The 21,600-nt window shown below is 35.4% G+C and overlaps 1 protein-coding gene across 2 annotated transcripts in view; it reads right to left on the bottom strand.

Moving 5' to 3' along the window:
- Window positions 1-2,967: 2,967 nt before the first annotated feature.
- The window catches only part of CFAP97 (cilia and flagella associated protein 97), a 33,204-nt gene continuing 14,571 nt past the window's right edge, over window positions 2,968-21,600 (bottom strand). For both annotated transcript variants that reach the window (XM_055133328.1, XM_055133334.1), the window contains exons 3-5: window positions 13,150-13,418; window positions 9,991-10,141; window positions 2,968-5,805 (exon numbers count right to left, since the gene is read on the bottom strand). In XM_055133328.1, the coding sequence (XP_054989303.1) occupies window positions 5,678-5,805; window positions 9,991-10,141; window positions 13,150-13,418 (548 nt within the window). In that variant the 3' untranslated portion in view covers window positions 2,968-5,677. The remainder of the gene's footprint in view (window positions 5,806-9,990; window positions 10,142-13,149; window positions 13,419-21,600) is intronic.

Genomic DNA, 21,600 nt, shown 5'->3' on the forward strand with positions numbered 1-21,600 from the left:
ATAATGAATAAGTTGAGTAGGACTAGGAGGGAGAAATGGCAATGGAGAAGGTAAACTTTGAACAAAAACTCTTCAGATGCATGGATATAGAAAGCATCTGCTGTTGTTAGGCAAATGGGTATGTTACACTGACATTTCAGCAGAAACTAGAGGAGTCAGTTTGAATTTGACTCATACATCTGTGAGCAAAAAGTATTTCATTAAATTCCAATTTGGCAGTTAAGCACTTTAGGTCCAGAAAACTGAACTCTTCACGTGCTGAGACTGATACAGAGAAAGCTAATCCTATGTCCTCAGAGTACATAGGCAAAAGTCTTTCTCCAGATACATAAAAGGTGGTTTGAATTATGTGCTACCCCTGTACCCTGTCATTTATGCTCCTTCCAACGCTTTTCCTGCCTGAACAATTAAAAACTGTCCCTTTCGCCATGATAATTGACAGAAAATAAGGGATATGCTGCATCATATCCAAGGTTACATATACCTTAATCTAGTAGATCTGTCTTCCAGGAAAGGATAAAAACACAGAAAAGAATGTCTGTCAATCTCATTTCAATAACAGAAAGTACTTGGTGTTTTAAGACCCTAGAGAACTGGGGCCTTAAATCTATCCAGACATCAAAATACTTCTAGATAAGTTTCCATGTTGCTTTCTATACTAAGTAGGATGATAGAAATGATTCAAAATCTGTTGCTGATGAAGGGTAAAGGAAAGCAGGATGGTTGAGAAGGGGAATACTTTGGTGCAGTACGTTATAAAAATAAGATCTGCCCTTTTAGTCTTTTCAAACCTGATTTTAGCTGAGGGAGAATTTGAAAAGAAGCTGGGAATCGAATAATGAATGATTGATCCTCTTAGCCAAACCAATAAACAAATATTTTTTCCTAGTCTTTAAGTTGGACTTTAACATGGAACAGGAAGTAGAGAATTATCTTTTGGTACACATTAGCTGCACTCTGTAAGTGACATAGATGTTAGGCTATCTCTACTTCTGCATAAGTTACCTTTAATGTTAAGAAATTGGAGATCTTTGTATTCGAGATTAATTTGAGATCTAAGGAGTCCTGTGGAATCAGTTTCACACTGAGGCAAATTCATTCAACAGGAGCACCTACAACTCTCAAGCTTCTGATGGGATGCAGTGATCTGGCTGTGATGAGGCAGCCTTTCTCCTGTTGTCCTATTTTTTTTAGAATCTTAGGGATGGGAAGTTGTGATGTTTGGGCAATACCCAGCAATGCTCAAAACTTAATCCTGGCTCTGTGCTCATGTGCTCAGGAATGGAACCCAGGCTGGCTGCATGCAAAGCAAGCCCATCTTGATCTGCAAAGATGAAAAGGACTTGCATTTAACCAGCAACTGGGAACTGAGTGTTCAACCTCTGAACTTCTTCCTAGCTCTCCTTCTCACAGAGCTCTCCTCCTACATGCACTAAGAAACAGTATTTTTCATTTTTAATGTATTCTCCTTAAAGCCCTAACTACAGGCATCTTCTTTTTAGCCACCTTTAGTTGGGGGTGGGAGTAGGTGGTGTTACAGCCATACATACTGCTCAATGCTCTGTGCTGAGCAGGCAGGGTTGTTTGGGGGGAGGGGAGTGCTTGCACGTAGTGGGGGGGAAGGGGCTGGGTTTGCCCCCCGCAGTGCTTAAGGGACCATATGTATTGCCAGGGATTGAACTGGAGTTGGCTGCATGTAAGGTGAGTGGCTGCTTCAGCAATCTCTGGTCTAAGCCACCTTATTTTACAGTTAAATGTGGGGGAAATATGTAGGATGAAGTTAGATGGAAATTTAAAAGAAATTTTTTTTTAAATTTTACTGAATTATCGTGAGATAGGTTAGCTGGAAATTTTGGGGGAGGCCTATACTCAGCTATACTTGGAACTTACTGGCTGTGCTGAAGGATCACTCCTAGTAGGGTTCAAGGAACCATGTGGAGCTGAGAGTTGAATCTGGATTGACAGATGCAAGGTTAAGTGCCTTGCTGTACTATCTCTCTGCCCCCTGCCTGTACATTTTTAAAAAAACAAAAGACATTAAAAAACAAACCTTACGAAAATTGGTATTTCAAGTAACTAAACATTTCACTTTGTGTAAAATATGCAGCATGATTTGTGCTATGGCAGTACTAAACACTAAGTGCAAAGCATTGAGGAGGCCTAAGATGCTCAAGGTTTGTGATCCTTAGCATTTTCACTGCCGTTTGACATAACCTGGAAGAGTACCGGAAACATGAAAGGTGTTAAGTAACAACTTGTTGGATGCAAGAATGAATGCGAAGACTAGCTAAGAATGAACACCAGAGGGAGGGCGCTGCCCATAGTCTCATTTCAGGAGTCGGTGGAGGGTGTCCGGGGTGGGACACAGATCAAGAAAGCAGAGCCTGGACAGGGGCAAGTCAAGTCCACCAGACTGTGGAACTCTGAACACACTGATGAATCAAACTGAAGTTAAATCAACTTCTGTTCAACAATATCATTTATATAAAGTGAAAAAGCAAGCTATAGTGCTAAAAATATTTGCACTGTAACTCCACAGATATATCGAACATCTTAACACCCTTTCTTAACAAGGAAAACATTGAACTGTTAGGAAAATAAGAACACTTTTAAAAACTCAACCCTTTTAAGTTAAAAGGCATTTAAGAAAATGTTTCTGATTATTAGAGCAATTCAATTAAAATCACAATTAGATACCACTGTATACCCGATGTTTAAATAACAGTACTATAGCAACTGACGACAGTAGCATCATTTCAATTTTCCAAAACAAATTAGATGGTTACTTACAGGAATGATCAGGAAAGCAAATTTAAACAAATTTTTCCCCTCATAAATGTCAAACTTTGAAAGACATACCACCCCTTCTTCCAAGCACATTCTCAATAATTCTTACTTTTGTAAATGCCACTCTAATAATTTAAATAATGGGAAAAAAACCAAGACAGTTGAGACAAAGAATAGAAGTCCAGTTATCTTCAATTATTTTATTTATTTACTACATCGATCTACTTTTTCATGCCTAAAATACATCACAGTGATTGGGGAATTTAAAAAGGATGTTGATTTTTAAGTTTCTTACCAATCTTTATTCATGGAAACAGAATAAGCCATGAGCATTAAATACACTTTCTAAGATGGTTTACAATCAGTTATAAGACCTTGGCATTTAAAATATTAAGCATTTTATACATTTATTAAAAAGTAAATAAATAAAATATATATCTGATTTTATATTGATCATAATACTTTTCATAGTGTGCAGTATTTGAATTAGAAGATGAGAAGCACACAAATCAAACCAGAGCACTCTTTAAAGTTGCCAAAGTTATTCACTTTGGACATTTAAGCTAATGGGTTAAAATACAACTACACTGTATTACATTTAGAAGCAAATACAAATATTTTTATTTGCTAAGAAAGCAGCTTTCTGTAAAGACTGAAAAAAAGATGGTGAAATATGAGATCATAGCTATCCATTAGGAAATTTTAGGTTAAAACTTTTCATATTCTTATTATAATTGGGGCAACATTACTTTAACCTTTTACAAAGAACTTTCCCTAATAACTCTAGACTTTAGATTATTATAATTTCTAGTAGCAGATGTAAATCTTCAAAATATGTAATTAGGGAAGTAAACAAAAGAAGTGCTAGATTACCCATCACGTTATCTTCTTGTGCTGAAAATATACTGATTTCTTCATAAAAAGGACTGTTAAAGCATGACAACATTAAAGTATCTTGACTTATGTCAGAGCATCACACTTCCAACTCCTATCCTTCTATTTATCACATAAGTAAAGATGACAATAGATCTATAAATCCTGCTTTGGAAAGATGCTACTCTTCTTCATTTTGAGTTCATTCAACTTCAAGCTGAATTCCTCATTAGTCACAGATAAATTTCCCCTTTCATAGTCAAAACTAAAAACATTAAAATTAATATCTGAAATTAAGTACAGCTTTTACTATGTATTGTCTCTTGATACAGCAACAAAACTCTTACAAAATTTACTTAGAGGTAAATGCCATTATGAACATAAAGGAGTCACTTTCTTCTCCATAACAAATTAAAAGAAGTAACTTTTTTCCCTAATTAAAAATCTACTGACGATCAGCTTATTGATGGAAAGATGTCCAAACGCAGAGCTTTAAATATAGCATTTTTCTTTCAAAAAATATGCTGTTATATAAGCCTTTAAAAATTGCAATAAGTTAAAAAAAATCTGTTTAGTATAAATGAAACCTATCTGTAAAGTGAGATACTAGATGATATAAAAATCTGTTCACTAGAAAACAGCATCAAGAAACGTCTCACCATCATGATAGTCCAAGGAAAGAAGCAGAAAAATCTGAGTCAGGCTGCATTCACATATTTTTAAAACCTATTGTTCCCATTCTTCTCATATTCTATCCTTAACAATATTTGTCAATATGAACTTAAGACCAAGAAATTCTGAATTGACATTTAGTGAAATGATGTTTGGCTTACTGCCAAGATGTACTAAGAGAGAACATGCCACAGAGCATGAGCTAACACCAGAAAAAATGAAAAATCCTCTAGTGGCTATAGTTTTTAAAATGTGTATTTTAAAACAATGATTAATATCAGGTTAATAAAGAGTAACATGGCATTTAATATGGATACCTTGCAACACATTCTAAGGATATACTGAAAAGACCAACAAATAAAAAGCAGAATCACCATAGATGACTATTTTTTCATTCGTTAAAAACATTAGCTGCTATTCCTACAGCTCTAAGATGGTGCATTCATTTTTCTTCTCAATATATACTAACTACATATATTACAACCTGCTATCAGCATCACCTAAGAACACTGTAGTAACACAACTCAATCTGCCTTTGGCCTTTTCACAAGTGGTTCTATTTTGCTGAATCGACAAATACTTGTTTCTGCTTATGCTGGCCTGGTCCCCATATAAATTTATTCACAAAGCTGTAGACTGCAGCACCTATTTCTCAAGATCATTAACAATTCTTTACAGAAGAGAAGATTCTAGAGTGGATTTTTAAAGATACAGTTTGAAATGGTTTGGAATGTTGATCAAATCTTTAAGCACACTTCTACAAAGGAAGTAACTACTTCTGAGTAACAATGACTGTCCCAGAACAAGACTCTCTCCATCTGCTTAGGAAATCTAAAATCGATTCCATCAATAAAAATAAATTTCAGGAAGTCATAAGAAAGTGTAACAATCTTACAGTCCAGCTATGAGCCACATTATCTAAATTCTGAAGCAAATAGTAATCAAAGTCAGTCAAATTTAGGAGCTACACTCATGGTTTAGAGTTTACAAGAAATGCAAAAGAAAAATGTAAAATGATAACTATGTATTTAACATGTTGGGTCCAAAGTGCAGTGATACTATAACATTGTCTTGTCAGCATGACAGCTGAATCATTTCTATGTTAAGAAAGCATACACGCATATTACCATTTCTCTATTAAGTCATAAACATCTTCTATAAATACATCATATAAAAACACTGGTTTTACATTTTTTAAAAAACAATTTTGTACTCAATTATAATAAGTTAAAACAGTTTTATACCTTAAACTGCTTAAAACCCTGTCACAGATGTTTACAGAGAGAATTAGAGTAATATACAAGAGCACTTCAATAAGAACTGTTCAATCTTTAAAAAAAATGTTTTATAACCAAGCTGTACGGACATTAGGGGGCTTAGGTCTTAGCAAGAGGCCATTAGATTTGTCAAAAACTAATCGCTCACTCTTACAACTGAGACCACTGGTAGCACTAGATGTCCTGGAAGCTCCTCCTGAAAATATACAAAGAACAAGAAATGATTTTAAATATTTAAACCAAATAGCTAAGTCAATATCTAATAAGTTTTATTTTTAAATTTTAAGTTCACGTTTAGACTAAATTTTCTTCAGTGTTTTTAACAATTAAAACAAAAATTTCTAATCAAAGATGTACTTCTGAAGTCCTCATAAACTAAAAAATGTAACAACCATGCTGCTGAGATTGTACAGAGGGTAGGGAGGATACAGAGGGAAAGGCAATACAGCAGGTAAGATGCTGGCCTTGCCTTGCATAAACAATTTAGCCTTGTAGTTAAAGGAACTGAAAAATAAAACCAGCAGTTTCTGGAAGGAAAAATATAAATCAGAGCAGGATGAAATGATATAAAAACCAAAATTAAATAAACAGAAAAATAAATGAAACTAAGTCTCTTTTCCCTTTCAAATAAAGCCAATGACTTTAGTTAGGCTTACAAAGGAGAAAATTCTAATAAAATCAAAATGAGAAAAGAAACAATGACACCACAGAAATACAAAAGACTTTAAAGATTACTCTGAATAACTATATGCCAATGAACTTGTTACCACAGAAGATACATTTTTAGATAAATATGACCTATCAAGACTGAAACAAGAAGTAAAAAGACCTAAATTAAAGATTTTAAGTGTGGAAACTGAAACAGTAACCAAAACTCCCCCAGACCCAAAGTCCTAGACCAGACATTGTGCTGACCAATTATTTCCCATCTTAAAAAAAAAAAAGTTAATTATTGAGGTTAATTTACAAGGGTGTTTAGGTATTATATGCTTTCTCTTTATCTATTCATAAGGGTTTAAGATTTTTATCTTTCCTTTTGTGGATGTGATATTTCATATTAACATGTCGAATCCCCGGCAGTCCTAGAAAATCCGTTTAGTTGTAATGAACAACAGTCTTAATATATTGTTAAATTCACTTTGCTAGAAAGATTTTGTTGTGTATCTGTGTATCTATGACCCTTAGTGATATTGTCTAAAAAGATTCTTTTTTTAGTAATGTCTTTGTCTTTTTTTAGGGTAATGTTGGAAACCAGGAGAATTCTTGTTTCCTCCTATTTGTCTTTTTGAAGCATATAAGAATATGCTTATACTTTATTTAAACTTAAAGGTTGGTAAAACTATCTTATAAACCCATGTTTTCTGTAATATTTTTTGTTTTATTACTGTTTCAATTTCCCTGCTAGCCTGCTCAGATTTTATTTCCTAGTTGTTATGTGTTTCAGCATGTGATCTCTTCTGGAGAAAGTCCACAGGCACTGGAGATGATGTATTTGGCTTTGAGGGTGTATAGCCCTATCTTTTAAACTTAGCTATTTACCTTATTTAAGGCTGTTATTTCTTTATTGATAATTTGTTTGACTGATGAGATATTCAGTGGTAAACAGGACTATTATTGTGCTGCTACTGGTGTCTTTCTTCAGGCCTGTTAGAAGTCACTTAAAATATTTTGATGCTCCTTTATCTGGAGTACAGATACTGTACTATATTTTCTTAATGTATGGATTCCTTAATTATTATATAATGTCCATCTCTTATCTCATTATGTGTTTTGAAATCTATTTTGCTGATATAAGTATAATTGTCCCTGCTTTAAGGCTTGCTTGAATCTGTGGATTTTAATCTTTTATTTAAGCCTGTGTTTATCATGAAAGTTCAAATGTGTCTCCTATAAGCAGCAGAAGTTGGATCTAGTTTTCCTGATTCATCCTGCCACTCTGTGCCTTTTGAAAAGTTCAGGCCACTGATATTTAATGAAATCACTGAAATAAAGAAATTAATTCCACTTTTCTATATGAAAACTGGGTATTTTCAAAGACAGTTATTGCATCTTTGTCCTTAATTTCATTTTCTCTCCCCATGTATTGTGATATTAGCCTTTTATGGAGTGGTCAGGTTCCATTGGTCTCGTTTGTTTTTTCCCCGACTATTTCTGTCCTGACATTACCATTAATTTTACATCTAGAGGTCTATGCTTAATTCTCTATTAAATTTAAAGCAAGTAAACCTCAAGTTTATTATTATTCTCCTTTCCCACATTTTTTGTTATCTAAATATCTTAGTATTTTTCTCTACCCTTTATAAAAGACCAGTTAGTACATTTCTTGCATAGCTGGTTTAGAGGCCATAAATTTCTTCGACTGTTGTCTGGAAAGTTGTGTATAATTCCTTCTAATCTGAATGATAACCTAACTATATATGTATTCTTCTTTGAAGGTCTTTTTTAAAAAAATATTAGCTATAATATACTGTTTCCTCTGACCTATAGAATCTCATTTAATAAATTTCTTAATTGTGAATCTTTAATTTTTGTTGCTACTTTCAGGATTCTTTCTCTTATGGCTTCTACCATTTTAATTACATTATGTGTTGGTATTTGTCTAATTGAACTTATTTTGTTTGAAACTCTTGAAATTCCTGGATCTGGATATAAGTCTTGTTCCTAAGAGTGGGAAAACTCTGTTTCTCCAATCAGTAATTTTTTCCTTTACTCTTCTGTTGATAGAATCTACGAACAAAATGTTATTCCTATTGATACTGTTTTATAAATCTTTCTTCATTTTAAACATTATTTTGCCCACTTCTGCTTCTGTTAATGGCTTCCTCTATCTTATCTTCAACTCACTGATTTGATACTTGGCTTCTGACATTCTGCTAATAAGGCCCTCTATATGTTTTAAACTATTGTATTCCTAGCTTCAGTGAGCTTTTTAAAAATGAATTTTCCTCATACTTTCTATGTGTTTATTGAAATTCTTTGTCTCCTCAATTCATTGATAATCATAACAAGTGGGAATCCATAAAGTCTTCACCAAAGAGTTTAGAAAGCTCTAATGTTCTTGTGTTCTTCCCAGACTTTTATTTCCATCATCAACGCAGTTAAATTCCTCCACTTCTTCATAACGCCTGGTGCTATGTGAAGGCTAAGACTAAGGGTCCAAGTTTGTGCAGGCCTAAGCAGCAATCTTGGGTTCACATTTGCTAATCCCAGAGAGAGACTGTGGCTCTGAGATTGTGTCAATCTGGATGACTCCTGGTAATTTGTGGCCATGAGTATACTATAAAACAGAGGCATGGCAGCCATGGGCTACAGTCCAGGGTTCACAGCTGCTAGCTGCTGTGCTGTGCTGTCCAGATCAAGCAGGTGTTGTTACCCGCTGGGGTTTCACAACCCTAAGTGCCCAATGGCAACTGTTAACACTCAACAGATGTATGTAGCATTTGTGTTTGCCAGCACCTGGCAGCAACTGTAGTACCAGGCTCAAGTATACCTGCTAAGTGTGGCTTAAAAGTATAGCATTTGGCAAGGTCTGTTGCAGTCTGAGAGGGACTAGGCTACAATTAAATGCTCAAAATCACTCGGACATTAGCTTGCAGCTCCCAAGCTACCCTGCTATGGTCAGAGGCTTGCAGATGGTTCAATAAACTATGTATGTGGGTTTGGGCTTAAGAAGAGATGAGATTCAGTCACAGAGCATTGTCTTCTGGGGTTAAATGAGGGCATAGCAGCAATAGGGGTTCCTACTAACTGTCTGACTATGATTTGGACTTCCATAGGGTGTTTTTGACTCCACAAAGCACTTTCTAATTCTAGGTGTTCATTATTCACTGATTACTTGTTACCAGTGACTGATCAAATACAATATTAAGAAAGAACATATCAGATAACTCTGTATTTGTCAAGTTTTGTGTTACTCTAAGACAAAGACAAAACACATAATGATTGGAAGATATTATCAGTAACTAGCTAGGAATACTTCAGCAATTTTTAAATAGCATATTGTTTTATTTTTTTCTTTAGTAAATAATGAAAAGTGTTTATCATCTATGAATCTACAGATAGTTTCAATAGACCTATCATCCCATGATACCATCACATTTTGTAAATTAAACCTAAAATTAAGAGAAATAATACAAAGAATAGCATGCCAAGAGCTTCGAATACAAGTGAGTGGTAGGACAAGTGCTCTGTACATATGAAATGCTAGGTTTGATTTTCAGCACAAAAAATTGAAGAAACAAAGCAAGACTGGAAATGAATATAATGTTTTCCAAAAGTCAGTACTTAAAGATAACCGAAAGAATATATACTCTATTTTTTAAACAACAAAATATAAAAAGGATAAAATATAAAAACACAAAATAATTTTGAATATGCTCACTTAATGGGCTATATTGGCCAAGAGTCGATCTCACACGTCTTGAACATGGAACCGAGTTGAGATAACCCATATTGCGATGATAGTCCATCAGTTGTTCTGAGCGTTTCATACCGACTGTTGGTTTCACAGCTTCAAGTCTTTTCAATAACGCCTTCATTAAAGACAATTTGAAACTCAATGTTATTATCCAAGATAAACAGCAATAGTTTCTAAAAAGACAAGTACTTTCTAGAACACAAAATTAACAAATTCACCAATGTCTATCTCCTTCACTATTATTGTGGTGTACCACTACCACTGAATGTCTCTTTTTGGCCACACCAGCAATGCTCAGGGAACCATATAAAGTGCGAGGGATCACACCTAGGTTGGCTGCATACAAAGCAAACACCCTACCCACTGTAACCTCTTTTCAGTTTTCCAACTATTAAGTATTTTTTAAAGCAGTTAGGCCCCCTTAAGTTTTAAAATACAAACGTGTACATACACATATTTTCAGAAGGTTTAAAAAAGATTAAGGAAGATTTTCATAGCTCAGAAAATTACATATAATTAAAGGAATAAAACATTTCTTTTAAACTTACAGTGAAACTCTCTTTTCCTTACTGTTCCCCTACCCTCCTCCTAAGATTCTTATACTTTTCATAAAAATAAGATTCCGTTATTTAAATGAAGGTTATATGATTTAACAAAACTATTTCAGAATAATTTCCTTCTTGGAAATAACAAAGCTCTAATACAATTACATCTACATGCAGAATGTACGCCCTCTAATGGATAAAATTCTTTTGATTTTTCCCCCCTTGTGAATGAGAGAAAAATAGACTTTACTTAATGAAACATGTAACAAAAATCTGAAACTTTGCCAGAAAGATTTAACAGCATGCTTTTAAATAGAAATAATTAGACCCAATTTTGTGGAATATATTTCATCTCCCCTATTCTACTTTCTCTGCAAGGTACTTGTTTTTAATTCCATTGGTCTAAATAACTGAGGGTCAATGATAATGCTGAATGCATACATTCTTTGTATGTGGAAAGCATGCATGGGTTTAGGGTTCTATCCTAATGCCCTAAGCCAGTGGGAAGTGACTGCCAAACCACAGTGAAAGAAGTGGCACTACATAAGCTAACAGTTTTGGATTGCTAACAAGTTAATGTAAGGTTATGGGAACAAACAGCATTAGCCACTGTGCCTCAGTCATCTGAACTGGTCTCTAACAGTGAGATGGCACAAAGGATGGAAATCAGTCTTAAGAATTATAAATATACTCTGCGCATGTATCCGATACTGAAATAGCTGCACAAAAGGCTATATGTGGATGCATAATTGTCCTGACTCTGAACATCTTACTATACAGATTAAAACGTTTATCAGCTCACACTGAAGAATTATTGGAGCCAATGTGACTTTAAGTTAGGGTTTGGTAGGTGGCTGGTCTTTATAAATACAAAAAAAGCTTCATTTATAAAAGAAATAAAAAATGTAATGAAAATAAATGAAATACACATATTTCATGTGTCATTTCATAGTGACACAAAATTACAGTTCTATAGAAAACAATAAGGCTTACTGGAATAGTACAGGAAAGCTTAAATGAACAGAAAAATACACTTCTAGAATGAAAGGTATTTTAAGAGTGTCCTACTCCAATTAATGTGATTTTTATTGCAAACAATCAAATTCAATGGACTAAAAAATTTTAAATAGAAAAAAATAGGCGTTATGAAGAAGCAAAGGAATAGGCAAAAACAGCTCTGAAAAGATCAGGATTAGCTTTATTTTAGTTTAAAGAGTGAAGAGCTTAGATATGGAAAATTAATTTTCCTTATAATAAGTGATATTCTATAACACATTAACTTGGTTTTTCTGTTTGGTTACAGTTTTCACTTCTCCGTGTTAGTTTGTGATTCAGAGCTGCACTGGCCAGGGCCACTAGACATATGTGGTTGGAGAGCATTCGAAATGTGAATTCAAGCAGAGATGTACTTTAAGTAAAACGAACAAGAGATTTCAAAGACTTAGTACCACAACCTATATCCATTGCAGCACTATTTACAATAGCTAAGATCAGAAATAACACAGGTGCCCAACTATAGATGAGTGGACAAAGACATAGTGGTACATACACACAATGGTGTACTACTCAGCTATGAGAAAAGATGACACACTGTAATTTACTGTAACTTGAATGCAAACTGCAGCGAAGCAGAAAGTAAAAGATAAATCTCAGATGATCACATTCATATGCAGCGTATAAAGAAACAAGGAAAGGGAATAGACAATCCCAATGAAAAAAATTCCTAAGACATGATCTACAGAACTGGAAACTGAGAGGGTGTGCAGGGTCGGGGGATAATGGAGGAGGGATCTGGAAACACTGGCGGACGGATAGGTTTAGTAGTCCTACAATTAAACAATGTCTTTAGGGTTGGAGAGATATTACAGCAGGTAAGATTTTTGCCCTGCACCTGGCTGACCAGTGTTTGATCACTGACACCACATAGGGTACCCCAAGCCCGTCAAAAGGGCTTGGGGCTGGAGCGATAGCACAGCAGGTAGGGCATTTGCCTTGCATGCGGCCGACCTGGGTTCAATTCCCAGCATCCCATATGGTCCCCTGAGTACTGCCAGGAGAAATTCCTGAGTGCAAAGCCAAGAGTAACCCCTGTGCATCGCCAGGTGTGACCCAAAAAGAAAAAAATTAAAAAGTGATCCCTGAGTGCAGAGCCAGGAATAAGCCCTGAGTACCACCAGATGTAACCCAAATGGTGGCATCCACCAAAAAGTTAAATATGCATTTATAAGATCAAACTGAAACTGATTTTTAACATTATTTATACATTTAAGTGGAAGATCACTAAATATGACCTTCTGAGACTGTATTTATCTTTTAAATAAACGAAATATAAGTCATGTTAGTTTTCAAGAACTTAACTAAATAAACTAAATTTAGCTAGCGATTATTTGGATCTGACCTATGGACCCTAATTCCTAAATTACTGTAGTAATTTAACAGATCTAGAAAAAAATAAATAAGAAGTTTTCAGAACTTTCTTTTAATGTTTCACCAAAATACAATTTGCTAGCTACAAAAACAGGTTGTAAAGTGCATAGTCAAATGAATTTTCTTTAAGAGTAAAAAGTTTGTTACTTACCAAATTTTCTCTTTCAATTCTTTGTTGTTCCCTTTGTCTGTTGAGCGCACTATGATATAATTTAGGGGGAGGACCTAGTGATCTTTTAGGAACTGTACTTCTGCTTCCTGGTTTTTCAGCCTGTCTTGAGAGTTCCTTCAAAAGCCTCTGATTTTCCCGATCAATCAGTCTTACTTCCTCTTTGGAGAATGAGTAGTTTTTCCTAGGTGCTACTGAAGGCTGATCAAAGTGAGGTCTCTGTGGTCCCCTTTTCTCTAACTGCAGAAAAGCTAGAAAAGTGGACACAGAAAAGAAAAAATGGTTAAGCAAAGTAGTACAGCAATATGGTAGTAAACTCTTTGATCCTTGAAGAAGAAATTATTAATGAAAAGAGTATGTATATTAATAAAACTACAATTATATACAAAATTTAAGAGGTCAATTAGAAATTTATACTTAGTGGGTTCTTTAAATAAAGCAATTTATGTTTTTGTCACGTTCATTTTTCTATTTCAAAGTAATAATCTTTGATTACTGAACAATTATTAAAATTTCCTGAAAATATTAAGCTTGCTCAGTATTTCAATTTAAGTCTACACTAAAAATGAATATATCAGTAATCTGACATATCTGGATTAGCAGACTAGTATACTTTATTTGGTTTTGAGTTTTTGCAGTATTTTAAAGTAATCAGTTTTTTTTAGTTGAATTTATATGAATTATTTTTATTACTTAGAAACTAATGATAAAGGCACAGTTTGAAACCATACCTAGTTAATGGTAAAAACCTCAATGCGAACACATGCATAAATATACAGACATACTGCATGTAATTATTGCACATTCATAAAATATGCACTTTGTAAGTGAATAAAGTTTCTAGGTAAATTTATCCATATATGAAAGCTTCTAAAATTAAAGAGCACTACAAGCAAACTACCTTCCCAATATAATTTTTGAAAGGTTTCTAAATTTATTTTTTGAGGTATTAATGGTTTACAAAAATGTGTATGTTTATATGCTTTAGAGGTATAATGTTACCATAACATACCTATCACCAAGAACCACTATCCTTTTCCACCACAGTTCTAGAAATTGTGGGGTCTTTTTGTTTTGGGGGCACACCCAGCAGTATTCAGGACTTACTCTTGGCTCTGTGCTCAAGGATCACTCTTGTGGGGCCCACAAGACTTTACGGGGTGCCAGGGATTGAATTTAGGTTGGCTGCATGCAAGGCAAGTGACATCTCTCCAGCTTTCTACAAATTTTTTAAAGTTAAAAAAGGGGGGCGAGGGGGCTTGGGATAAAAATCAAAGGGACTGCAATCTTTGTACATAGAAGCCCCAGATTTGATCCCAGCACCATGCAGTACCCCAAGTTTTGTCTGAAACTCAAGCACTGAGCTCCAAATAGTAGCCTCTGAGTGTGGCCCCAAAACCTAAAGCAAAAACAAACAAAAAAAACCCGAAATAAAGTAAAATAAGTCAATAGCAAAACATCCATAAGCACAGAGGACATTCTGTATAATTCACTTTAAAAATCACAAAAACTAGCATTCTTGCTTCCTCTGATGGAAAATGTATGTATGAAATGCTATGATATCAGGTATTACATTTTTCTAAGGAACTATAAATATGTCATCCACTATTCTTCCAATTCAATATAAATTTCTTTTCAATTTAAATAAACTTTCAGGAATATTCTTTATATAAACTTATTTATATATTATATATATACTTAGTCACATTTAAAATGCTTTTCTCTAATGAAACAAATTGTTCAAATACCATATTTATCTCAGTGTCCATCCATTGTCACTATAGTCACTTCTTGATCATCTAATACCCTTTACTAAAAGAATCAGCTTTACTTTCGCTAACTAGACAGAACTTTAAAATTTATGTGTATGGCTAGTAAAATGGTATAGTGAGCAAGGCACCTTGCATGCAGGTTTGATACCCAGCATTACATACTGTCCCCTGCCTCCTGGCAGGAGTAATCCTTGAGCACAGAGCCGGAGTAAGACCTGAGCACTGAGAGGTGTGGTCCGAAAGTGAAAACATAAAACTATTATATAATACTATCACTTTACCCGAAGCCATATTAAATTATTATATAGTCTTCTTTTAAAAATCCAATCTGTACACAGTCATATATTTTCTTTTTAAATCTAACACTTGTAATTGAGAGGTCAAAAATGAGGAAGTAATAACTCAATTTACTTATCATCTCAGCTGGTAAACTTGGCATTCGTCCTTGAACTCTGGACAGGCTTGTTATTGCTTGGGTCAATTCAAAATAGTCAAAGGAAGACACTCAGAGCCAAGGGAAAAAGAGAAACAAGTCCCCCAAAACCACATACCCCCACCCCCCCAACATCTGTTTGCTGGAATACATTGAGTTTGGTCCTGAGTCACTACATGTCAGATTACAAGGGGCTATCATATTATGATGAAATCAAACCACATAGAGAGTATATTGTAAGTACTATGATCTTAGTCTTTGAGTCATCCTAGATAGCTGCTTTATGTGTTTTGTAATTTGTTTCCAAAAGAAAAACAACACAGAATCTGGTATCAGACAGTGGAATACAACTGTAACAAAAACATAGAAGCACTAGCTTTGAGACCCACTGGGGAGTGGAACTGGAATGCCTCTAGAAGATTAATGAGGATGAAATAGCAGAATTTTAGTAATGAAGTCAGTTATAATGACAAAGAAAATGGGGGAAAAAACACTGCCACTGAAGGAGTTATCTAAACAAATCTCTACCCAGAAAGTTTAAAGTAGTACTGGTCTAGTAAGCCAGGATAGCAAGGAAGTAAAACAAAACTCTCTCATCACTTGCCACACAAAATTTAAAGAGACTCTAAGGGAACCAGGTTTTAGGGGTAAAATAATAAAATGTCTTATTCTTAAGTCTCCTCGTAGGGAGAACAACCAAACCTGCTTGGATATCATCTGGATTCTACATATTGAAGTTGAGGATCTCAGGAAAGAAGGAATTCATTTTTAAATATGAAAATAAATGGGTGGACAGATTAAAGAGAGGATTAAGGGGAAGTTTTTAAACATGTGTAAGCTATATTTGACACTCCTTCCTTTAAGAGGTGGGGTTTATGTTGCTCCTTCATCTGGGAAGGTTTATAATTGTTACAGTGATACAAAGTGGATAAAATTAGGCTATGGAACTTCTAAGCCTCAGTCACAAAAGGCTAAGAGGATTCTGCCTTGTTTCCTTGAACAGTGAAATTGGGAGCCTGAGTCACTATGTAGAGTACAACTACCCTAACATGAACGTAATGTGAGAAGGTAGGTGACATGGAGTCACCACATATGGGCCCTCTGGTCTTCAGGTCATCCCAAACCTGGGTATCTATCACATGAGTAATCTAGAAATCAGATGAATCTAATTTTCCGGAAGTTAAGGTAGCCTATTTATAAGTCTCTCCATCTCTTATGCGTTGGAGTAACTTGTTACGTTGTTAACAGGAATAATGTATCGCTTTAAAAATACTTCATAAAAAGCAAAATATCAGTGAACCAAGTGAATTCACAAGACAGGTGAATTGATACTTTTTTTTTGGGAAGGGGATCTTAACACTGAGCTTTTGGGGAGGTTATTTTAATACTGAGCTTCTTAAACTGAGTCATGATCCTTTATAGGGAATCTATCTTTTAAAAAAATCTGCCTTAAAATAAACTTATTATCAGTAAATGTTTGATATGCAAACACACATTATATATACCAAGATACCTGGGGTAATGTAAAAATTTATCAGGCAACAAGAGGTCACAATTAGAAATGTTCACACTGGGCAAGAACTGAGCATTGAAAATAAGTGAAAAGATATACCACAAAGCCCAAAAGGAGGGGAGGGAGGAGAAGGAAGGAGGAAGGGAGGGAGGGAGGGATGGATGGAAAGAGAGAGAGAAAGATAACAGAGGGAGGGAGAGAGAGAAAGAGAATGAAGAGAGAAGAGAAAGTACCTGCCATACAGGCAGGTGGGGTGGAGGGCCAGTGATGGAGGGAAACTGGGGACACTGGTGCTGGGAAATATACACTGGTGGAGGAATGGTGCTGGAACACTATGACTGAAACCTAATCATGAACAGCTTTGTAAGGGTCTATTTCACAGTGATTTAATTTAAAAAAAAAAAAAAAGAGGTCACAGGTGAAAAAAAGAATCCACGGTCTACTTTATCAATGTTCCAGTGAATATGGCTTTATCAAATCCATTATCTAATGCAATTCCTTTTATCAAGTATTTGTTCAAAGCAATGGCTCTTAAGTATTCTTTTTGGTGTTGATCAGTATAATGTAAAGTACTTCTTTGTCCCTTTAAATGCTATCACATCTTTTCGTGTATCTTGGGGGTCATAGCCAGAGGTGCTCAGGGCTTATTCCTGAAGGTGTTCAGGGATTATATGCAAGGTCAGGGATTAAACTGAAGGCAGCTACATGCAGAGAAAAGCCTTAACCTCTGCACTCTCTCTAGCCCCATCACATCTTGAATTCCAATTCTGTGCACTAATAGGGCTGGCATTTCTACTTTTATCCTTGTGAATACTTCCCAGGGATATTTTTTTCAGCTTTTCATCCTTCATTCCTTGAAATCTCCTGGGTAGGATTAGAACTATTTTAGCCCCCTCTCCTTTATCTCCTGATGACACCACTCACCTGCATTGTTTGATCTTTCTACAATCTTTCTCCACTCTGGCATTGCAATGTGTCTTCCTTTAGGGTACAAACTTCCTTTTCTCTTTGGTCTTTTCTCTTTCTCTCATGCACATTCCTCTTAAAATTTGTTGTCTTCCCTCAATAAGATTATTTTACTTCACACAGTAATTTTTAGGGATCATCTCAGGCAAGACTTAGACCAATTTTTACCATAGTGATGATCAGGTGCTACCAGGGTCAAACCCAGGGAGGGGTACTAGGGATGGTGCTGAGGATCAAACTGCACCTCTGGTTCAAACCTTACTTTCACAACATATTTTCATGAGTAAAGGAGATAGTTCAAAGGGTTTGTGTCGCTTGTAAGGAAGCCCAAGTGACACCCATCACTGCATACTCCTTTCAAGTACTCCCCCTTAATAGCCCCCAAGCAACAGAGCAGGACCTAAGAGCAAATGGTTGAGGCTCCTAAAGTTTTATGGTGTTCCTCTTTTTCCCCATTCCACTTTTAAAACTGGCTCTAATTTTTTCCACTAAACTACAAATCTTGTATTTTAATCCTGTTCTTTTAAAATAGAAGTTCTTAAACTTTGATCTCAGGATTCACTGACATATAAAGATTATCAATGACTCCATGGAATGTTTGTGTGGGTTATAGTCATAAATATTTTAGACACTGGAAATTAAAGCAATGAACACAGATATTTATTCTTCTAAAAACAATATGTTAAGAGCATATTTCTTATAAAATCAAAAGAAGAATAAGCAAAATGGCAGAGCTTAACAATTTTACGAGCTCTAATGCCTGTCTAAATAGATGATAGCAAGATTCTCTTCTGCATCTACTTTGTTGTGCTATTTTGTCATGTAACCCCTAAAATATTCTATTAACCACAGAAGTCAGTGTAAAAAGGAAACCACGAGTTAGTTTTATTTGTGAAAGCAAATTTTCCTCACAGGTCCTCTCTGCAACCACTGAGTATGCTCTTTTAATTGTTTTAAGTATGCTATTCTTCAGCTGAGTGTGGTAGCTCTGTTGATTTCAGCCTTCTCTAGTATATAGTAACATTGAGGACATCCATTTCCTGGTTCACCTATCTGAATCCTGCTTGCTGTGATGTGCCAGAGTGAAGGGATAAGATGTTCACTAGATATAATGTACCTTTTAGCCAAATGGAGCACAGGCATCATCTTTTCTGATGTGTTTGTATTTTCCCTTTGAACAACAATGGCATATCAATTTGCTAAACTGCTGTAGTTTAAAGCCCTAAATTTAAGGATTTTCTTTGTTCATCAATGATTTCTTAATCTCATTTCTTAGTTTTCCCTGAGCAAATGTTCTAATAAGACATCTAATTATTCCATAGCGTCTATGTACTAAAATTTGAGATTCTAAAATGACAATTTTGTCCTCTTATATTCGTAAACTGAACTGATTATACCCAGATTATCAAACATTTTCAAATTTAGTCATGTCAGTTTCCTGCTCTCCAAATGAGTTAATGTCATAACCCAATACCTAACATTTATTCTACTCCACTACTTCATTTTTGTTTGGAGGCCATAACTGGAGGTGTTCTTTTGGTTCTGTGCTCAAAGATCACTACAGGTGGGGCCTAGGGTATAGGGTGCCAGGAATTAAATTTGGGTTACAGGTATGTCAGGCAAGTTCCCTACCTGCTATACTCTCTCTCTTGTCCCACTATTTCCATTTTTTTCATGCTTTCTCTGCTTATATAGAATTTGCTCTAGGTCAAAGCTCTAATTCCAATCATATTTTCCAAACTTACATAGCAAAATGAGGCTTCCAGTATAGCTGGACTGCCCCACAAATCATAACTGATCTGGAAAAAAAGTTGACAATCATAATTCTCTAAAATTTTCAAGATATGTTTTAAAGTTGGACGTGCAGTAATGCATATCTACACTAATTTCCCCATATTTCTCATTAAACCCCACAACTCTGAATTTGAAATGGCCTTTGGCAACCTGTGTCAACTACCTCATCCAAATGAAGAAACTGGGCCACAGAAAAGGCATTGCTTGTCTACAGTTATACTCTTATCCAGTAGTCTAAAAATTTCTCATGCTACCTTTAGAAAATTTTTCACCTCCTTAAATAAAAAATATAAGAATATAATACTGTTTTACTTTGGGGGCTGAGGGGGGAAGCACACTAGCTGTGCGCAGGCCTTATTACTGATTCAATGCTTAGGGATAGTGGAGTTTGGTAAACCATATACGTGTCAGGGATAGAGCCTGGGTTCTTGCCATGTACAAGGCAAGTGCCTTGAATGTTGTACTATTTCTCCATACTGCTTTCTTTACTCCCTGGCCTATAATTGGAAAAATTTATCTGATGCTCTTCCATGAAACTTTGTATCATAGGCTATTTTGTATCTTGAATTTCTATTCAGTGAGTCATTTTCAATAAAATAGCTATATAGGTATCCCTCACTATCTAAACTCTCACACAGTATTTATTGTAAAATTTTTTAAATTTAAGTGCAGTATCTGAATTCATAAATTGTTTAAACCTTTGCATTTGAGCAGTGAAAATGCTTAAAGTGAAGTGGTGCTTAAAGCAAGTAGGCTGCACCACCTTCAGTCATTCTCCAACAAGCTCACACCTCGTTCTCATACATCTTTTAAACCATTTTTATGGATTTACAATGCTGTTAATTATACTTTTTGTGCACACATAATTCCGATACCACACCTGTTACTGGAGTGCTACTTCCCTCCAAGTGTCCCAAGAGTCCTTCCCACCCACCCTTCTTCCCTTGAAACCTTAGTTCTAAAGACAAAATCTCCAGTTTCAATGGCTTACTTTGAATATCTGTTATTTTCTTGTTTTGTATTTTGTTTTCGGGCCACACCTTTTGGTGCTGGGGATTAAACCTGGATCTGCCACCTGCAAGGTAAGCACCTACCTGCTGTACTGTCTCTCCAGCACCCTTATTCCACATATGAGAGATTGAAAAACTAAATGTATTGTGGAGGTAGTGACCCCTACATACATAGATGAATACTCATGCTTGTAACTTTAAAATATGCTATGTGTTGTCATTATACTTTTCCCTAAATAAGTGAATTTATTTTTCAAGAAATGGAAAAGAATGAGAAGAAATTACCTGAGCCAGAAAAAGCCATACATTGAAAGAGAAAGTTAATAAAGCAAATTGAGATGACACTGGACAAGAATAGAACTTATACAACTCTCCATTTCACCAAGTCAATTTAGTCATACTGTATTAAAACTAAAGACAACTTACAGTATTGGATATGACACCTTACGTGTATAAATCAAAAACAAACTGTCATCCCGTTGCTCATCGATTTGTTTGAGCGAGCACCAGTAACGTCTCTCATTGAGAAACTTATTGTTACTGTTTTTTGGCATATCCAATACGCACTGGTAGCTTGCCAGGCTCTGCCCTGCGGGCTCGATACTCTTGGTAGCTTGCCAGGCTCTCCGAGAGGGGCAGAGGAATCGAACACCGGTTGGCCACGTGAAAGGCGAAAGCCCAACTGCTGTGCTATCGCTCCAGCCCCCAAAACAAACAATTTTGAAAAACTGTTTTATGCAACAGATAGCTTTAATTATAATAATCATCGGTAAACTGTCCAATTATGGACTCCATTAACAGATTTCCGTGCACTTAGAAACCCTGAGCACCACTTACTAGCAGTTCACTTAGATCTCTCTACTTGCAGCGGTCTGAAGCAAGTTCTCCTACATTTTACATTCATTCTCCAGCCTAAAAATGCGTTTCAGTGATTTAACTTGGTGA

Source organism: Sorex araneus, chromosome 1, assembly GCF_027595985.1.
Source record: "Sorex araneus isolate mSorAra2 chromosome 1, mSorAra2.pri, whole genome shotgun sequence".
NCBI lineage: Eukaryota > Metazoa > Chordata > Mammalia > Eulipotyphla > Soricidae > Sorex > Sorex araneus.